We start from the raw sequence: 20,508 nt of genomic DNA, 5'->3' as shown, positions 1-20,508 counted from the left end.
GAGAATCCCTGAATGGGCAGGAGCAGCAGCAGGTGCTATTGATGCTTGTTGGCCAGTCTGGATCTGAACGGCCCACTCCTGATAAGTGACGGACACTAAACAGGCGGCACCTAAAAATAACTGGAGGTGATGGGAAAGCAAGGAGGAGCCACCAGCAGATGGCGCTAGGCCTCACATTGTTGCTACGAGAGGGTGGATTTCTCTATTCACCAGTTAGTCCTGTGGCAGCCCTTCATCTGGGTGGGGTGTTTTATTTAGTCTGGATATGTGCAGTTTGTGCCCAGATCTTCCTAATTCTCTTGCCCACTTGGGAATGAGGGAGCAGGGCAAAGGTCAGAAGAACAGAGCTAGGCACAGGACAGAACGTGGGGCGTGTGACTTTATTCACTCAGGTACAGGAGTTAGAGAGGGAAGACACCTAGGGCTAGGCTACACTAGAAGTGCTACGGCTGTCCCGGTGCAGCTGGGTCACTGTAGCACGTCTGGTGAAAACGCTCTTCTGTTGGCATAATAACTCCACCTCTGCGAGAGGGGCTAGCGCTGTCCACGCCAGCGCTTAGATCAGTGTAACTTACGTCACTCAGGGGTTGGCTTATTCACACCCCTGTGTGACATAAGTTACACCAACCTAACCTGTAGTGTAGACAAGCCCCTCTTCACCCCCCTCTAGTCCAGTCTCCTAGGGCCAGTGCACAGGGTCTCTATAGTGCAGTGTAGTCATAGCCGGGCCAGTCCCTGTTATGCCCAGCCCTGAAGAAGAGCTCTGTGGCTCGAAAGCTTGTCTCTCCCCCCAACAGAAGCTGGTCCAACAAAAGATATCACCTCCTCCACCTTGTCTCTCTAATGGTCCCTACAGCACGTTTCCTAGTGCTTTGGCTTACCCACCCCAAGCGATAGGACGTGCACTGCTCCCCTCGGCACACTAGTGCGCAGCCTGATAGAGCTCACTGCCTGAGAGCCAGGCAACACTTTCCTTGGCTTAATGTCATCCTATGCCTCCAAATAACTCCTCCCTGCTCCTCGCTGGCCTTATGGAAAGCAGCTCTCTTGCTTCCCCTTTGTCATCCCTTGGCCATGCTGGATGTATTTCGCTCTTTTGATCTCGCCTCCTAAGTCACGGCATCGCTGAACTCCCCCCAGCTTGTCCACTTTTTCCTGGGACTGAGGTGTGCAGAGCTGAATGCGATACCCGAGGGCTGGACGCCCCAGAGATGTGCAGGGCCTGGTTCTCCTCTCCTAGGCTGCTGTGAATCAGGAGAACCCGTATGGAAGTCACTGGGTTCACAATGGTGCAGTAAGAGGAGAGCCAAGCCCCTGGACAGGGGCCGTTACCTCCCTGTTTGGTGACCAGATGCTCTCACAATGTCACCCTCCAAACCGTGTTCTTGTTCCCACCATATCATGTGGCAAAGCTGCATCTCATTTGCAATCCACTACTGCGCCGAGGTCTCTGCGCATTGCTGCTCCCCAGTGCTCCCCGCCCTGCTGGCATCTCTGATTACTTCCCCCCGGACATATTAGCTTGTATTATTTCAAGCCAAATCACATTCGGTTAATTTCCTGTCTCCACGTCTACCCCCTCCTGGTCCCTTTGTGCTCGCTCTCTGTCCTCACTGGAGTTGGCAGTGTCTCCTCTGTGAATTTCAATCCAGTGCTGTTAAAGGGCTTGGGGAAATCAGCACCAGGACAGCTAGTCGGGGGAGAGCCCACGGGCTGCTGGGGGAGCCAGGGTGGATGTTTACAGGGTGGATGTAGCAGCACCTGCCCCATATACAGGTGGGGCCTCCCTACCTCTCACTCTCCCTTGCTACGCTCCAGTTGCTTCACTTTCTGGATCCCAGACAGCTGGTACCTCCCGCTCACCCCCTTGGCTCCCCTCTCCTGGTCTCATCTTTTCTTGCTGTTGTCCTCCACCCAGCTTGGCAACCCACCCAGTCCCCTATCCCATACCATGCACCTTGTTGCCGGTGCCTTTCACTTACAGATGCTCCCCAGAATCCTTCGGATTAGCTGCAGTACCACATCAAAGGAGGTGCCCCGGTGCAAAGGGATTCTGGGATCCAAAGGCCAGCATATGAATGTAAACATGTGGCCATGCTGGGAGACACCCGGCTACAAGTCACCTTCCATGTCTAAGCAGCTTCGCCTTGTTTAAGCTTCACTCCTCTTTAAGAGCCAGATCCTCTTAGGTGTAAACCAGTGTAGCTTCACTGAAGGCAAGGTACACCGTCTCATGACCTGTCCCTATGTCTTTTCCTACTCTCCGAACCAACGTTGTGGGGATAGAGATCCTGTGCAATTTCACACACCTAGGGTTAGTTTAGAATGACTGGGGAACAACCAACCACTCCATTCCTCCACCTTATCTTCATCTTCCCCATTTTTCTCCTCTCGCTCCCTGCTTCCCAACCTCCCTCTCCCAGGATGCCCAACCTCTGCCCAAATGAGGGCAGCATTGATAACGTCCCATGAGGCTGAAGGTCACACTCAGCTGGAAAAAATGAAGGAGATGGCACCCCAACCCATTTTCAACATGGATGCTGGAAGGCCCAGCATGCAATGCTCCAGGTTAGATATGGATGCCATCATTAGAATTCCTTGGACCACCCTGGGATTGACACTGGAGCACCTGGGTGCAAAGGAGCCCTGAGCTAGTTACCTGTGTGCGGTGCTCTGCTCACTCAGGGACTGTTGGGTGGCCTTGAGGTAACTCTGCCTCCGAGCTGCAGTTTTCGGGGACGGTTTGGGGCTGGTTTCTGAATCTTCGCTGTCGTCGTCCCCCATGGCTTTGATGTAGCTCCCGCTCCGCATGCGCCGGCACGGGATCTCGTTGTCTTTGTCCCGAGACAGCGTATTGTTCCACTCTCCCTGAGGCACCTGGAAGAACAATGCAGCACCTTGACGGTCTGTGTCTAGGAAGGAAGGAACCTCTGGGAGGAAGAGGAACATGGGAGTTGGAGGAACCATAGCAGGCCCCTCAAGTCCGGTATCCTGGCTCCAGCCATGGCTAATAGCTGATGCATCAGAGGAATGGAGAAAACCCCACATACTAATATGTACCTGGCCAGCTATGCTATGTTGTGCATGGGCAAAACAAGTCCTTTCTGACTCCTAGGCCTGGTCTACACTAACCCCCCAAGTCGAAGTAAGGTACGCAACTTCAGCTACGTGAATAACGTAGCTGAAGTCGACATACCTTACTTCGAACTTACCGCGGTTCAGACGCGGTCCACATGCGGCAGGCAGGCTCCCCCGTCGACTCAGGGGTACTCCTCTCGTTGAGCTGGAGTATCGCAGTCGACGGCGAGCACTTCCTGGTTCGATTTATCGCGTCCAGACCAGACGCGATAAATCGAACCAGGAAGTTCGATTTCCAGCCGCTGAACTAGCGGCTAAGTATAGACCAGCCCCTAGAGTCATCACCTTATGCCATGAAGCATGAAGTTTGATTACGCATGTCTTAGCATGTAGCATTACACCAGTTAGCCAGCCCTTCCTTAAGCCCAGCTACCTGACTTTCTGAGGGAGAAAATGCTGCAGGCTGGCCTCACACTGCAGATGAGATTCACCCTTGTGCAACAGGCCAGCACCTCCTGAGTCCCACCGGAGCCTGATTGGGTTAGCATGGTGTGCAGAGATTGTGCTGGGCCCTCAGTGCCTGGGTGAATTGCAGCTAGGCTGAAAAAATGGTTTGCTTTTATGAATACTGCATGTCCTGGCCACTGATTTAATGGAGTGATGCTCTCTTGTTCTCTTGCTCTGGGACTGGATACAGGGCTGTAGAGGTCTTCACCAACAGTCCTGAATTGGCAACTAATGCTTGATTCATGGAGCTGTCAGTGGACTAAAACCTGAGATGAGACAGATGCAAGGAGAATAAAGGCCATTGGCTTAGGGGGATCTCACTTTCTAATATCCCCTAACAATCACAGATTTCCAGCTGAAAGGCTCAGTTCTGCCATCTTTAGGTTGATTAATACCTTACTAGACAAACAGTCCCACTGAAATCAATGGGGGTAAGGGAGGCTGAATTGGACTTGAGAGCTCCTGATGGCGGCCAAAGCCTTCTAACAAGGAAAACTATGGGGCTTACTAGACAGAGAAGGGTGGTCCTGTGGATAAGGCACTGGCCTTGGACTCAGGACACCTGGATTCAATTTCCTGCTGTACCACAGACTTCCTGCATCACCTTGGGCAAGTCACTTTGTGTCTCAGTTCCTCACCTGTAACATTTCCCCATCCTTTGTCTTTCCTTTTGATTGCAAGCTCTTTGGGGTGTACTTGCAGTGTGTACTTGCAGCACCCAGGACAATGGGGCTCTGGTGTTCTGGGGGGCTGCTACGTGCTACCACAATGTAAATAAAGAATAGATTGGACATGGGCCGAGGAGCCAGGAACTCCTGAGTTCGGACTCCAGCTCTTCCTTACAGAAATGTGCATGACCGTAACCTTCTCAAGCCCTACAGGCAGCATTGCTGCTGCTGTAAGCTCCTGGGCTGGGACCAGTACTGGAGAGTAGTGAAGTGCTGCCATTGGCCTTGTGCAAGTCACTGCACCTGAGCTGGTGAGTCTGCCTCTGTAGAAGAGTGAGTCCTATTTACCTACCTCCAGGCTGCTGGGAGGATTAAGCAGTTAATGTTTGCTCAGTAATTGGAAATGCCAAGTGAGGTATCATGGCTAAGTGCTGTCAAACCGAAGGGCTAATCTGAAGCAACGCTCCTTTTCTTGTTTGCATCCTCCAATCCAAAAGCCTCGCTGCAGGAGAATGAGCTTTTCTCTTGAGATCCCCTAGGGATGTTTGTGTGCTCTAATCAATACCTGTGACACAGGAGTTCTCAACGTGGGGCCATGAACAGGCACGGGGGTCACAGCCACCCCGTCCTCCCCATACTGCTAAACAGGACGGGGGAATCCTGGGGTGGGAAGGTTTGAGAGCTGCTGTTTTAACCAAGCGCTGATGCCATTTGCTAGGGCAGCATTGCTACTGTTGGCATTTTCTCACTCCCCTTTGTGACCACAAGCAGCTGGGTTCCTAGTCAGGCAGCATGCCAGGCTCACTATCTTTTTTTACTGAAAAACCAGACTGAGCCCTGGCGTGGCCCCTTTGGGTAGCCGGTGGGAACTCAGGGGCCTTATGGAGAGCAACAAGCTTAAGGGGGAAAGAGAACCGAGATAGGGACTCAGGAATTGTCAGAGCAGATCAGTCCAATGGCCCATCTCGGCTGGATCTGGTGTCCAAAGACCAGCTGCCTTCAAGAAAAGGGAAGATGCAGGCAGGGCCGTCCTTAGCCATAGGCAGAACAAGCAGCCGCCTAGGGCACCACGCTACCTGGGGGCACCGCTCTACACGGAGCCCGGACAGACGGGAAGCAGTGGAGCATGTAAGAGCAGGGCTGCTGGGTCCTAGAGAGAGCCGAATGCAGCACAGTCTGAGGGAGGGGATTGGCTGCTGGGGTCTCTGGGAAGGGTAGGGGTACGGGTGGGGGAAGGAACTCACCTGTGAGTGTGACTTTCCCCCAGCGTGAGGTGAGGCAGGCTCAGCGGCTCTGGCACCAGTATCCTTTGTTGTCCCCCATAACGTCCATTCTTCTCCCCCCCCCCAAGGAGCACCCCTCTCTCTCTCTTCCCCCTCCCCTCCGGCAGGGCTGGGTTGGGTGAGGTGCTCGGGGGCGGGGGAAGGAATGAAAGTGAAAGTAACTCACTTCCTCAGCAGCCAGCCAGGATTGGAATGGTCACACACGGCTGGGCTGGGGATAGGGTGACCAGATAGCATGTGCGAACAATCAGGATGGGGGTTGGGGTAGGGTGAGCAGATGTCCCACTTTTATAGGGACAGTCCCAATTTTTGGGTCTTTTTCTTATATAGGCTCCTATTACCCCCCCACCCCCTGTCCTGATTTTTCACACTTGCTGTTTGGTCACCCTAGGTGGGAGTAATTGGTGCCTATATAAGACAAAGCCCCAAATATCAGGACTGGCCCTATAAAATCAGGACATCTGGTCACCCTAGCTGGGGAGCATGTCTCTCCCCTGGGCTGGCAGCGATCCATCTCATCCGGGGGGAGCTGCACAGGGCAGGATGAACTGCTGTGGCTCCATGGGTGCCCTGTCCCTGAGATCAGATGCTGTGCTAACTTCACCATGGTCCATTGGGCTGGCGATGGTGCCCATTGGTGTGTGATCGGACCTGAGGGTTTTCTGCTGCTGTTGCTACTATGCACCCCAAGAGGTGGATTTCGGGGTCCTGCAGTTTTCCACCTATCTCCTCCTCTACTGCAGCTGTTGGACCAGCAGGCTGGGGGGTGAGCCAAGCATGAAAGCAGTATTGTGTTGCTATTTAGATTGTCATTTAACAACTTTGTTTGCCAAAAATGCTTGCTAACAATCCTGAATTCAATTTCAATATTTTTTTTAAAAAAATCAATATCTTAGCCAAAAACAGAAAATTAAGTTGTTGACAATTATTTGTGACAAGTTTGGTATGGGGCAGGGAGTGGGCCAGTTTTCATCAAAGAAACAAAAAATGTTGACTGACTTTCCTATAGCCCTGTTACTGCTAAATAGAGCCCTCCAACAACTGTAATATGCTCATCTCCTTACTAGTGTATAGAGCAGGGGTCGGCAACCTACGGCATACGTGCCAAAGGTGGCATGTGAGCTGATTTTTGATGGCACGCAGCGGTGGGCTGAGTGGCTCAGCCCACCTCTGCTCTGGGGTTCCGGCTGCTGCCCCATAGCTCAAGGTCACAGTGCAAGAACCTAGAGAGCCTCCTGAAGCATGGTGATAGTTTTGATTTAAATGGACTTGAACTGAACGAAGATTTGAGTACACTGTCACCAATGTTGCCACATGCAAAATCAGTGATGGACATTGTACAGTCTATTCATACCACCAAACTTGTTGACATGTATCCTAATGTATACATTGCCACTCATATTCTACTGACAATTCCTGTAACAGTAGCATCAGGAGAACGGAGTTTCTCAAAACTAAAGCTCATTAAAAACTATCTCCGCTCTACAATGAGTCAGGAACACTTGACTGGTCTTGTTATTCTTGCAATCGAACAAGACATCACTTTGTCTTTGTCATACAATGACATTATTACTGATTTTGCAGCCAAGAAAGCCAGAAAGATTGCTTTTAATTAAAAACAAATCCTTGTTTCAATACCTCTTCATATAAATTTCCAATAAAATGTTGACAAATTTAAAAAATTATATTATTTGCATCATTCTGTCAAATCAGAATTTTTTCTATAGCACTACTTCTTTAGTGCTAGTCCATCAGCATTACAGTATGCTTAATTAAGTTAAACTGGGTTTAATAACGTGCATGTGGCAAGTTTTCCAATACTGTAAGCTTATGTTTGTGTTGTTAAGAGCAAGTCAGGCACAGGGGCACCAGTTTAATAATCCCGCCTAGGGCACCATAAATCCTAAGGACAGCCCTGGATGCAGGAAAGCTCCAAATGGCCCAGGATGCATTAAGTTGACCTTGGGGCACTGCTGCCTGCCCCCGGCAGTTAGCAAGTGGCCTATGCCTGGTGCAGGAGGGTGGAGATTGTTATGGGGCAGATGTTATGGGGTACTATTATCACCCATATGCAGTCTAATCCCTGGCGTGTCTCTTTACAGCTGGGTAAAGGGCACCCCAGGCCCAGCACAGCGTGTCAGTGCAGAAGGCTGCGTTGGACCCAAATCATTGGGAGGGTTGGGCTGGATAATGCCCCATGAGGTGCCCCACAGCTTCTACTGGGGGCTCCGGCTGAAATCCCAGCAGAGTCACTGGCAAAACTCCCATGAAATCCAGCCCAGCCAGGCCCAATCCCTGAGGGGGTGCGCAGGCCCCGGCAGTTATTCCGTGCTGGGTCCCTCCCCATCAGAGAGGCAGAGGCCCAGAGCCAGAGAGGGCATCGTTTGTGCCACAGGAGGCCAAGGCTGGGGGAGTAGAGGCCTCTCCAGGCCCTCACTTTGGGGTGGGGTTTGGTTCCAGGTTTCTTGGCCTTCCTGAGACTCCCAGTCCCTCTCTCTGTCCATTCCCCCCAAAACCCACTCCCTCCCTCCCCCCGGCCGATCCTTACTGGGTTCATCCAGCTGTTTGGTATGCTGCCTCCTGAGGGGGAAGTGCTCAGCTGCTGCCACAGCATTGGGCTCTGTGCCGAATCCCTGCTGGAGACCAAGCTGAGGCTGCCCAACTCCCCACACTTGTGACACATTCAGTGCAAACCTCCAGTGGGGAGAGCTTTGTGTGTCACCCGCCTCAGCCCCAATTGTTAGCTCTGCCTCAGGAGGTGCTTTGCCTCTGTGACCTGCACCCCAGCTCCATGCTGTGGCTCGGGTGTGTGCCCCAGGGCAGGATGGCCATCCAGACAGACCACAGGGCAGAGAGGCTATTGGGGAGAGGCCACTGGCTCCGGAACATGCTGCTGCTACCTGCTGTGTGTCCCTGGGGATGGTGAGCTGGCTCTGGTGACAGATCATCCTAATAACAGCCCTGTTCTTCTCAAATCACCACTGGGGTGATTGGCTTTGACCTTTCCTAATGAAGGTGACAAGAGGCTTCTGGAAGCACTTTTACACCGGCCGCCTCCGAGTCACGTCTGACTGGAGATTGGATTTCTCCCCCTGCCTTGTCCTCACCTTGTTAATTGCACGTCAGGAGCACTCACCCGCCTGGCACTGACAGCACTCACGGTGCCAGTCTGCACAGCTGCGTGCCCACCGCGGGCTGGTGGGTCGGGAGCAGGGGGAGTCCAAAACCCAGCTGAGGAAATGGAAATGTTCCTTTCTCAGCTTGCTACCTGCCCTGGACACATGGTGGGAATGCAAAGCAGGGGAGGGCCCGTGCCAAGAGACAGCTAATCACCCACCCTGATGGACAAATGCAGGCGCCTGAATGTAGAGCCTCGAGGCCCCAACCAAGATCAAAGCTTCATAGTGCTAAGTACATACATCCTGTGAGAGACGGTCCCTGCCTCAGAGAGCTTCCAGCTGGGTAAGGCGAAGGCTGGGAGAAAGGAAGGATTGCCGGCCCCACTCTACAGGTGGGAGCTGCAGCACAGAGAGGTTAAAGCCATGATTTTCCAAACTGACTTGTGATTTTGGGAGCCCAACCTGAGACACCTTAAAGGGGCCTGAATTTCCAAGGGCAGCTGCTCGGCACTTTCTGAACTCCCTCTAGGATGTATTGGGCTCGCACCGTCACAAGTCACTGGAAAATCTTGACCTATGTGACTCACTCATATTCACCCTACAGGTCCAGTGGTAGGGTAGGGATAAGAACTCAGGTCCCTGGTCTAAGCACTACATCATGCTGTGTCAGAATCGGCTCCTAGCTAGGCTTGTGCAGTGCAAGCTAACATGGCACCATATGCAGCAGGGTGTTGGATATTCTGAGATGCCAACTGAGTAATTTTCTTGAACTCTACTGCCCCAATATCTCTTTGCTGGGGCAGACTTTTGCCAAAGCCATGTGAAAAACCATCAATGCCAGAACACCAACACGATATATTTCCTATGAAGCACTGTCCTATTGAGAACTTGTGGCACTTAGAGACTAACACATTTATTTGAGCATAAGCTTTCGTAGGCTACAGCCCACTTCTTCAGATGCATAGAATGGATCTATGCATCCGAAGAAGTGGGCTGTAGCCCATGAAAGCTTATGCTCAAATAAATTTGTTAGTCTCTAAGGTGCCACAAGTACTCCTGTTCTTTTTGCGGATACAGACTAACACGGCTGCTACTCTGAAACCTGTCCTATTGACAATCTCCATTGACTTCACTGAAGAGAAACTAATGGACACACTGCAGCAACCATCCACTTCTAGCCATGTTGTCTGTCTTTTGTTCCACCCGCACACACACACTACTTTGTGTCCTGCAAAAGCAGAAATCCAGATGCAAAGGTCAAAGCCATCTCGAGGTGCTCAAACGACCAATTGAGGGGCATCGAAGGCAAAAAGCTCTTTTGATGGAAATCGGTTGAATTTGATGCACCAGAGTGGAACAAACAGTTTTAGTTGTTAGTGACTGCACACGGTCAGTAGAAAGCTCCTGCTCAGATTCGCAGATATCACTCGCTGGCAGAGTGGCAGGTTTTTTTAAAGGATTTAGGCACCTAAAGATTCAGCTAGGTGCCTAGTGGGATTTTCAAACATGCCTAGGCACCTCAGGTGGCTTTGAGAATCCCACTGGGCAACTGTCTGCATCCAAATTCCTTTAAAAACCTGGCTCACGTGCTCTAAAGCTCTGCTCTCTTGAGACATGGATGAAGATCCGGGCCCAGATCCTCAGCTCACGTAAACGGATGCAGCACTGCTGAAATCTACGCTGACTGACAACAGTTGAGAATCTGGCCCCTAGGTGCAGCCTCTAGTGTTAAAGAAAACATGATAAGGAAACAGAGCTCTGGTGCCCTAAACCAGCAGACACTGCAGGACAAACAAGCTGGCATTCATTGGGGTTCTCTGTTACACCATCTCGTTCCTGCTTCCATGTCAATATGAAAAGCAGGGCTGATGCTCCTCTCACTTATACTGGAGTAAATCAGGAGTAACTCTACAGAGGTCAGTGACATAGACTCATAGGCTAGGTCTACACTACAGAGGGGGGTCGACCTAAGATACGCAACTTCAGCTACGTGAATAGTGTAGCTGAAGTGGCGTATTTTAGGTCGACTTACCTGGCTGTGAGGACGGCGGCAAGTCGACCGTTGCCGCGCCGCCGTCGACTCCGCTGCCGCCTCTTGCCACAGTGGATTTCCTGAGTCGACGGCAGAGCGATCAGGGATCGATTTTATCGCGTCTTCACTAGACGCGATAAGTCGATCCCCGATAGACCGATTGCTACCCGCCGATCCGGCGGGTAGTGAAGACGTGCCCATAGACTTAAGGTCAGAAGATACCATCATGATCATCTAGTCTGACCTCCTGCACATCGCAGGCCACAGCACCTTGCCCACCCACTCCTGTAATAGACCCCTAACCTCTGGCTGAGTCACTGACATTCTCACATCATGATTTAAAGACTTCAACGTACAGAGAATCCACCAGTTACACTAGTTTAAGCCTGCAAGTAACCTGTGGCCCATGCATGAATTAGAGCAGCCTGAAGGGGATGTTCTCCCAGCTGGGGTGATAATACACACACCATCCAGGGGTGGCTGTGAGGTCTTTGACAGAAGGGTGCTAGGTTTTTTCTAGTGCCCCTCACCTTGTACGTACCCCAGCACTGTCTGCAATTTACCATGGGCCCATCCCTGCTCCCACTGCAGTCCAGGGAGGTTTTGCCATTGACAGGAACAGGGGTTCAGTCAGGATCCAGGTGCTTAGCTAGCTGACAGGTCAGCTGGGGGCAAATCCTGATCCCAGTGACAAGCGGGAATGGCAAACGCCCAAGGACTCCCTGTGGAGCAGGGCCCCAGGTAAGTAATGGGAACTTCCATGGGATTTATGGCGTCACCTTAGTTTCTTTTCCACTTCCTTGCCATCATTTGGCATCCCCTGGACGTGGCTCTCTCTGATCCCTAGATCCCAGAGAGTGGAGTCACACAAACGCTATTCTCCCTTGTAACCTGCAGCCTCGGATCTCGCCTGCTGGCTGAAATCCTATCCCGGCGCTCGTGACCCTATTCCTACAGAGCGCTGGGGCAAACGGACCCGTTCCAGCACCACTACAGCCATTCGGCTTCCGTGTTCTGTTTCTCGGGGAAATAGTCCCTCATTCTTAGCCAAAGGATAATGAGTGGAGTGGGGAGGGGGCTTGGAACACTGCAGAGGGCTCCCCCGCCATGAGTCTGCCCAGAGCATTCCCTAATCACCCAAACAAACAGAGCGTTAACATAAAGGGAAAGGCAGTGAAGTGGAAAATCCACCTTCCAGGCTGTGGGCATATACAGACGAGCCACTCTGTGACGATTGCTTCAGCTGGAGCCAGCTGGATGGAGGAGTTTTAGGGACAACCAGCAATTCTGAAAGTACACGTACACCACCCACACAAACATGTGCTCACACACGTGCATCCCTGCCATGTTTACACGCACAGAAGCAGGCACACAAACACACGTACAGGTGCAAACATGCATACGGACATAGGGACGCATCACATACACAACAGCATGCACGTACACGCTCAAAGGAACACATGCCCAGACACAAATGCGCATGCATGCAAATATAAGCATGCACACATGTGTGCACACACAAGCATTCGGGCGCATACATGTACATGCACACACATAGGTGGAGAGAATGGCTAAGGCTTCCTGTGGGAAACAAGCAGGAAGACACAAAGGGGCAGAGCCAAAGAGGGTTCAGCCTGGTTGCGGAGGGCAGGTAGGGTGACCAGGTGTCCGGTTTTCGACCGGAACACCCAGGCAAAAAGGGACCCTGGTGGCTCCGGTCAGCATTGCCGACCGGGCCGTTAAAAGTCCGGTCAGCGGTGCTGTGGAGCCAAGTCAGGCTAGTCCCTACTTGTCCTGGGGCACCGTGCTGCGCCTCGGAAGCGGCCAGCAGGTCCGGCTCCGGGGCGGGGGAGGGAGAGGAAGGAAGATGGACGCCTACTCCCAGCCTCATGCTTCAGTCCCAGACTCAGTCTCTGGGAGGAAGCTTGGCTCCTTCTGCCCACAAGCAACTCTCTGCCCAAGGAGAAGCTGACATGCTTTGTCAGGTCCCACCTTCCCCAGTGGTCAGCTCCCCTCCAGGCTTGGTGGCTAATGCAGTCCCTGTGGGTTTAACCCTTCCTGGCTCAGCTGAGGACAAGATATATCCCCTGGCCAGAGAGTCCATCAAGCCCTTTGGGATCCTTACTGAGGAATCCTCCACACTGCCAGCCCACCTCTCAGTCACTACATGCTTTATGCCCATGGGCAGGCAGGGAGAGGGACTGGCCCAGGGTCATACAGTCAGTCTACAGAAGAGCTCTCCTGGCTCCCGGGCAGCGCTCTAGCCCCTGGGCCATGCACACGGTTGTCTGGGACACTGGGTGTTTGTGGCCCTGGCTTAGTTGTCAGCAGAGACGCCAATCCAACGCATCCCAAACTGTACGTCTGCAGTCAAAGGCGCCAGGCAAGATAAAATGCTGGTGGGTAACATCTTCTGCTTAATCTCAGCCACTGAGCGTTCATAAATAAAAGAGGCTGGAGAAGTGCTGGCTGCAGCTCCTGATTGGCTTGGGAGCTCCCTGCTTCATCTGGGCCCATCGATGTTATCGCGACCCCAGAGGGTGGGGGACTGAAGCAGCTGATCAACCCGCGCTTGCATGCCACCGAGCCCAGAACAACAGCAACATGCAGCCCCTCGCTTTGGACACTTGTAGTCAATGTTCAACGCCTGCTTAATGGCTCCGGACGCCTCTCATTGCAGTAAAGCTTCTTCAGTTCCTCCTCCAGGCCTGCCTCCTGCCCCAGACACAGAGCCCTTCTTGTAACAGGACAGCCAGGTGCACAACAAACAACCTCTACTTACAGTGCTGCAGGATGGGAACCTGCTGCTGCATACAGCCGTGTCAGGGTGAGGGAAACACCCCCCTCTCCTAAACAGGAAGTAAGAGAGGGGTAGAGCATAGCTCTAGCCCATAATACTCTGAGTCACCCCATTAACTCCTTGATGACCACTTTACTACAGTCCTCCTAGCCAGTGGGGGAGAGGAGTGGAGGGGCAACAGGTAGGAATCAGTCATCAGGGAGCATCCCTCTGCACCTGACAACTCATTTGTCACCTCTCCAGTGTGGGGCCAATGATGTAGCCCTGCATCCACAGGTCTCACCCAGGGCCCACTCCAGGGCCAATGGAAAGAGTCCCATGGACTTTGATGGGAGTCGGATCAGGCACCGGCAGCTGGGTAAAAGCTCTGAAGTGGCAGAGGAACACCTGGCAACATGGCTGTGGAGCTGACCCTCACCCAAAGCCGTTGGGTCTGGAACCCTCAGGAGGACTAGCTTCCTGGTGAGACTTTGGGGCCCTTCTGGCCAGGCTGTGAATGGCTCCAGGCCGGGCTCCTAGTGTTTGGGGGCCCTGTGTCCGGACCTGGCAGCGCAGAGCGTAACATGCTGAACTGAAGGGCAAGGGGAAGGTTTAAAAAAATTCAGTGACCTTTTTCAGTGCTCAAACCAGGCCTGTGCCAGGGCTCAAGATAGGGGCTTGGTGTAGCCACACTGTTTCCCACCCCTCCCCCCAGTAACTGCTCCTTAGTTTTTGGGGCAGATAGCTCAGGTTTGAAATTTCTCCTCTGGAGACCCTCTTGAGCCCAAACCCCAGACCTGCACACCCTCGAGCTGTGGGGAAGCTTGGCTCTGGGTCTGGACTCTGGAACCTGGCTTTGCTCCTTGGGCCCATTTCCAGTTTTAACCACGACTCCTGCAAGGCACAGCTGCCTTCCGGCCTGAGTTTGGGGCATGCAGAGCTCCTTTGGGAGCCAGGGAGATGTCACCAGCTCTGCCGCCCAGCCGCTGGAGAGAGGCACACGAGGGCAGGGCACACGGTAGCGAACTGGACAGCAGGGTCTGTTTGGATTTTGCACATGTGCTTGACAGAGGATGCTCCTCCCTGCCTTTTGGTGTTCAATGCATGACCGTCCCTGCCTGAGAATGACTAGCCGGAGCTCTCAGCACTGCTGCTCACCTAGCCGTTCACCTAGGTTACATGGGGGACGCGACCCTCTCCCGCCCACTAGATCTCCCTGAGAGGGCTGTGGAGGAATTGGCTGGTTGAGTGCACAGGGCTTGGAGCAGACTCTTCCCCTGGGTTGGCTTTGCAGAGGGTCATGCTTGGAATTTGGGGTTGGAACCCCAAAAGCCCAAAGGGAAACTCATCCTAAACCACTAGGCTTTGCCTGGCTTTGGGAAGGAGGTCGTGGAGGGAACGCACATAACCACCAAGTCTCACCTACTGCTACCTGAACACACACAGATCGCCCAGGGCCACTCCCAGTGAACTTACAGAGCACAGTTTGGTAACAGCTTTCGTACCACATCTCTGCTCCGAGCCCTTCCTGATGTGAGGTCCCGGATCTCTCTCGTGTCAAAGTCAGATTCAGCCCACCACGAATTTCATTTCCATAGGAAGTGTAGGAAGTAAATCCCAGATCCTAGGCTGATACTACCTAGCAGTGCAAGGAGCAGCCCCTCGGTGCACGCTGGCTGGTGGGATGTGGCCCTGGCTGCTGCTGCTCATACAGTTGCAGGGACAGCATCTGTCCCTGTAAGGGCAATGCCCTGAAGCTATCCTGCCAGGTTTATAGCCCTCTAGATTCTGTGCCTTGGGCAGCTGCCTACACAGACTGGAGTGGGACTAAGGAACCATGTCCCAGCTGCTGTGACTCTATTAGCTTCTGTGGAGCTGCACCGATTTATACCAGCCGAAGATCTGGGCTGCCCGCCTCCTCTCTGGGCTGGAGACACAGCTGTGGCCACAACCCCGGGTCAGATTCTCAAGCAATTCAGGAGCGGTTCATTATTTATTTCACAAAGTAATGCTTTCTTTTACCCTGAGATCCTCTCGCAGGCCAAACTTCCAGTGAAGTGGTAATAACTTCGTACGGGCCTGGAAGATCTGGCCAGCTGACTTCAGGAGGGCTGGTGGCTGGGATCCCGGGTGTGTTGGAGTAGTCTCCATTTCTCTCTGTTATTTCATTCTGTTCTCATCTGCACACTGCATGGGGATTTCCCCATGTTGTGTATTGAGTGTTGGGTGGCTTGGAGTATTTTGTGGCTGCCTATTTAACCGGGTAACACTTTAACACACAGGAAAACAACTAACGACATTCCTGATCCAATAAATACCTCAGTAATTTGATTTGCGGGAAGTGGAAAACAAGGCTTGAGGAGCAGGCTGCTTTTCAATAGTTAATCGCGCCTTGAACACCACAAACCCACTGCCAGAAGAGCCACTGATGCCTCTGTGTTAAAAATGCACTCCTGTGATTTACAAACATGGCCCAGCTGATTATGCCCCCGGGCCTGGACTTTTATTTGTATTCCCCTGTCTAACCATGTGTTAGGTTTTGTGTTCTTAAGTGGCGCCTGTTGAAATATTGACCTGTGTCTAAACATCCTTATGCAATGATCCAGCACAATTTGAACCTGGGACCCTTCAACATTAAATTGTCAGCTGCTACCACTTGAGCTAGAGGACTAACTGGTGGTAGTAGTAGGCTTTTATATTTTTATGTGGATTAGCCACTTAGGGAAACACATACCGCACAGTGAACCAGTGGTTTATAGTGCTGGTCCTGAACAGGTGTGTCATTGTGGGCACAAATCAGATGCCCCTTTATGGAACATCTGGCTTGTGGTAAATTATTGTCATTGTATTGCAGTGGGACCTAGCAGCAGCCCCACTCCTGGACCAAGCGCCCACTGGACTAGATGCTGTACAGACACAGATCACATCGAGTTAGTTTTAGGGATAGGTGCATCCTAGTGAGCCGAGCATAGAACTGGGTCATTTTCCTGGCAACAGAGCTTTGCTCTGAAGAGTCACATTTGCAATGGGCTTTGGGCATGAAAAAGATAATGGAAGGTGCATCTGAATCTGGCCAGGGAGCCACCCCCTTCTGGACAAGCAATCTTGTGGGCACCCTGGGCACACATGACTGCTCCAATGCCCTTTGCAGGTATGCTTTGAAAGGCTGGTGGAGTATTCAACTCAGACTTCACCTGCAGTTGCTGTTTCTTCCCCCTGGTAACACCCCAGTGGGCTGCTCTGTAAATGATTCTGTTATACAGTGGGAGGGGAGAAATCAGAATGACTTGTGCTGATGGCTAAAGTAGCAGGAGCGGATTAATTTTTTGGTCAGACCAAAGCAGTGCCCCAGGGCTCACCGAGCCAGAGCCCTCCTTACCAAGTGGAACATCACCCCCACAGAGACCAGAAGCAAACCCCAGTATGGCACCCACCTGCAAGTAATGATAGGCTAAGTCTTGCTGGCAGGACTTGGATTTCAGCAGGGCTTTGTCGATGGTGGCAGAGGCCTTTTGGCACACTTCCCGGGCATGGCTAAGGGTGAGCGTGGACCAGGAGCCCCGTTTGATGTAGTTGGACTCGTTGCTGATGGGGATATTGGCGCAGGGGGTGACCTTGAGGTCGTTATTGCTCTTGGAGGATTTCAGCATGTGCTCACTGATGGTGTTATATGCGTGCATGAAGTACCTAGGCTGGCTGTGGTCAGGTTGCCTGCCCAGGGTCATGAGGCCCATTGGATTGCGATAGCTGCAGGTGTCGCTGTCTAAGTTGTCGTCCGAGCTCCACCAGCCTGATATGTTGGACCTGGGCCTGCGTTTGGTCTCGGTGGTCTTTGCCCGGTCTTTGCTTTTGCTCCTCCGGTTCTGCTTCGGGTCCTCTGTGCCCTTCTTACCATTCACGCTGCCCTTGGTGGGGCCCTCCAGGGACTGTGACTTGGCAAAGAGCTTCTGGACGGAGTGCACCAGGTGTCGGATGCGCCCGGGGCTCTCGCTCCGGTGCTTGGCGTCGCTCCTCTGGAACTGGAGGGTGCTGAAGCCGTCCCGGTGGATGGGCAGCTGCTTCTCAAATTGGTCCAAGAGGTTTGCAGGGAGGCGGTTGATCTTAGTGGCTTGGGCATGGCTTGGGAAGGGGTTCTCGTCCGGGACTTCGAAGTGGGAGTTGTAATGGATACGGGGGAATGTGCTGCTGTTGGAAATCTGGTTGTTGAGTGGGAGGAGACAGTCACTATGGAGGGAATTCTGGGCTGGAAACCGGGGGTCCACGGGGTAGGAGTCAGTGGGACTGAGGAGGTAAGGGTTCCTGTCTTGGGCGGCATAAAGAGAGTCTTGAGGGGAGTCCAGGTTATCGGAGAGGTGGCGGCTTCTGTTATCTCCTAACCCCTTCATGGTCCAGGGGTTTCCTACAGCATCACTTCACGGGTGACACTGAGGAGCCTTCTTGCTAGTTCTCCCTTTGGTCCCTCTCCCTCTGGAGATGATCCTGCAGCCACAGAAACAAGAAAGACACACACATCACTGATAGGAAAGCTCTCCCCAGGCTCTCTCTATCCCTCTAAGCATTTCCACCCTGCTCCTCCCCAAGGCATCCGAGCCAGTGCCTTGCAAGTTCTAAAAGCTAAGACAATGACGGTTATTACAGAGCTGAGAGAGTGAGGAGAGGAGGAAGAGAAAGGGATGATTAACATTCCCTAGCCATATTTAAGAGCCATGTGGACCCCAGAGCTCAAACTCAAACTCCTTAATACAAGCAGGCTGCTATTTTTTGGCCTCTCTGTGACTTCATTTAATAGCACTCGGTCCCCAGCCAGCATAACAAGGCCTTAGCAGTTGGATTGTCAGCAAATCATGGGCGTTTGTCCCATTATTTTAGGGGGCTTCATAAAAACCTGCTGTCAAATACTGTGCCCGGACCTTGTTGGAGTCAAGGGAAATGAGGAGCTGAGGATCAGATTGGCTCTCCGTCATGTGGCCATTTGTGTTTCCGTGGTTACCGGACCTCTTAATGGGGACGATGGACCGGATGTGTGTGTTGCACAGAGCTATGGTAATGTGATGGGATGGCAAACATCTCTTCTCGGACAAGTGCCCGGGTTTATGTTCATGTTATCCTGTACCCCTGGGGAAAATGCTGCAATACATATGACCAGAGCAGTGGTTTTACTGAGACACTCATGGGCCTGGCCTGAGAAGTCTTTTGTTGCTCGGTCACAGCTCCAAGGTTGAGGTCCCCACTGCCAGGCGAGATCACCATTGCCTGGGCTGCTTTGCTTCAGGGACAGGGCTATAATTTGCCAGGTTTTCCTGGACACAAAGACCCTGTTACATTGGGAAACAGAATAAAAAATCCCAGCTGGTAATATGGGTGAGTAGCTGACGCACAGGCCCGGTAATCAGGAGCCATGGGTTCTGCACCCAGCCCTGCAACACACCCGCTGTGTGACTTAAAATATCTAGCCTAATGCATGGGATCTCGAAAGTGAAACTGACTAAAAGTGGCATTGATTCAGTGGGCTGCAAATTATGAAATAATCATAGCAATTGACTAGCCGGTTTCCGTTGCCATGCTGAGAAAAAACTGCATTAATGCTGAAAAGCAAATGAGATTTTTTAATAATTGTTTCAATGCTAACACTCAAAGATGGGATTTCTAACATAGCTAAATATACTTGTTTATTTAAACATGTACTGTTAAAACAGCATCCTTGTACCCCAATCACCCCCCATTGCTCTCAGAAGAAAGATCTTAAATCAGAGAGAAAGCACCGTACCTTATTCACCACCTGAGATCAAACTGATCTCTGGCCATTTGAATCCATATGATTCCCACCCAATGGCAGTCCAGCTGATCCCTCCCCAGAGGTAATCCTGCTGATCATCCCAGCAGTGACTCCATTGGATCCCACTCCTTGGCAACTCCAGCTCACCCCCTTGGGAGAGCCAGTTGACCCCCCAGTACTGTAAATCCAGCTGCTCACCCTCCACTGTGACTATAGTTGATCCTTGTGGGTGAAGCCGATTGAACATCCCACACAGGCAGATGATCTCACCTCATAGCAAAGATGGTTAAGCCTACCCTATGGCAACGCCAGTCAATCCCACACACCATCAGCCTACTTTAGTGGGCAGGCAGGTGCATTTAATGATCATGTTTGGTGCATTTTGAGCCATAGATTAGAAGCAAACGACCAGTTAAGACTTGTCCCTGCAGTGACAGTCACTTTAGCCCAGCCCTATAACACAGAGGGTTCTGACATTGCCCGGAGAGTTCACTTGAACTTCAATGGATCTGTCTTTCCAGGGAGACTCATGTTCAGCCACTGGGGCTGACTGTGGGTGGAGGTGGAGAGAAGATGGGCGGTGTGGCTATAAGGAAAAAGTTCGATGAATGGCCAAGCGTCCATTCCTCTTTCCACTCAGGCACCTTTAAGGAATTGCTTGTGTCACTAATGAAAGATAATGTTACCTGTCTATTTTGCAAGCCTGGAGCCAGCCTGTCACCATATGCAGAGCTGCTTGAGCAGCAAGGGCTGGTGCGTTGATGACAACCCAGGCACGGCTTGCAGAAATACAAAAGGTGACATTATCCTTTATTAGCATCCTTGGCTCCCACCAGCTTTCGTTTGGCTCCTTTTCCTTCCCCATCACATTGTTTTGCAGATTGGTGCGTCAGATGCTCCGGAGCATCTCAGCAGATGGGGACACGCTCCCATGTGCTGGAAGGGCAACGATAGACCACGGACAGGAGCATGCTGGAGAAGTGACAGGAAGAGGCAGTGCAGCCTCAGCTCAGACAATTGGACAGGCATAAAGGCCAAGGACAATTGAGGAGAATAAATTAGACAGTCAGGCTGTGGCCCAGCCATATGGATGTGCCAATGCATATGCATAGAACAGAGAGAATAACAGAGGACAGGATCCTACATTAGCAAGAACGTTTTCAGCTATTCACGTTAAGATAATAGCAATCAAATCTCCTGCTGCTCTGGGTGAAAGCTAATTGCTTGAGGCAATCAGAGAAGAATTTGTTCCCCTTTGTGTGTGAT

General features: G+C 52.0%; 1 protein-coding gene across 3 annotated transcripts in view; it reads right to left on the bottom strand.

The window, feature by feature from the left end:
* The window catches only part of DLGAP4 (DLG associated protein 4), a 104,355-nt gene extending 86,504 nt beyond the window's left edge, over positions 1-17,851 (bottom strand). For 2 of the 3 annotated variants that reach the window (XM_026656798.2, XM_026656799.2), the window contains exons 1-3: positions 16,897-17,851; positions 5,878-5,888; positions 2,660-2,868 (exon numbers count right to left, since the gene is read on the bottom strand). In XM_026656798.2, coding sequence (XP_026512583.1) covers positions 2,660-2,868; positions 5,878-5,888; positions 16,897-17,851 — 1,175 coding nt within the window. Of the gene's footprint in view, positions 1-2,659; positions 2,878-5,877; positions 5,889-16,896 lie in introns of all 3 variants that reach the window. The other variant, XM_026656797.2, reaches the window with a different exon arrangement.
* Positions 17,852-20,508: the final 2,657 nt, after the last annotated feature.

Source organism: Terrapene carolina, unplaced genomic scaffold (genome assembly GCF_002925995.2).
Source record: "Terrapene carolina triunguis isolate 2854851 unplaced genomic scaffold, T_m_triunguis-2.0 Scaffold233, whole genome shotgun sequence".
NCBI classification, from domain to species: domain Eukaryota; kingdom Metazoa; phylum Chordata; order Testudines; family Emydidae; genus Terrapene; species Terrapene triunguis.
This window is presented reverse-complemented; position numbering and strand designations above follow the sequence as displayed.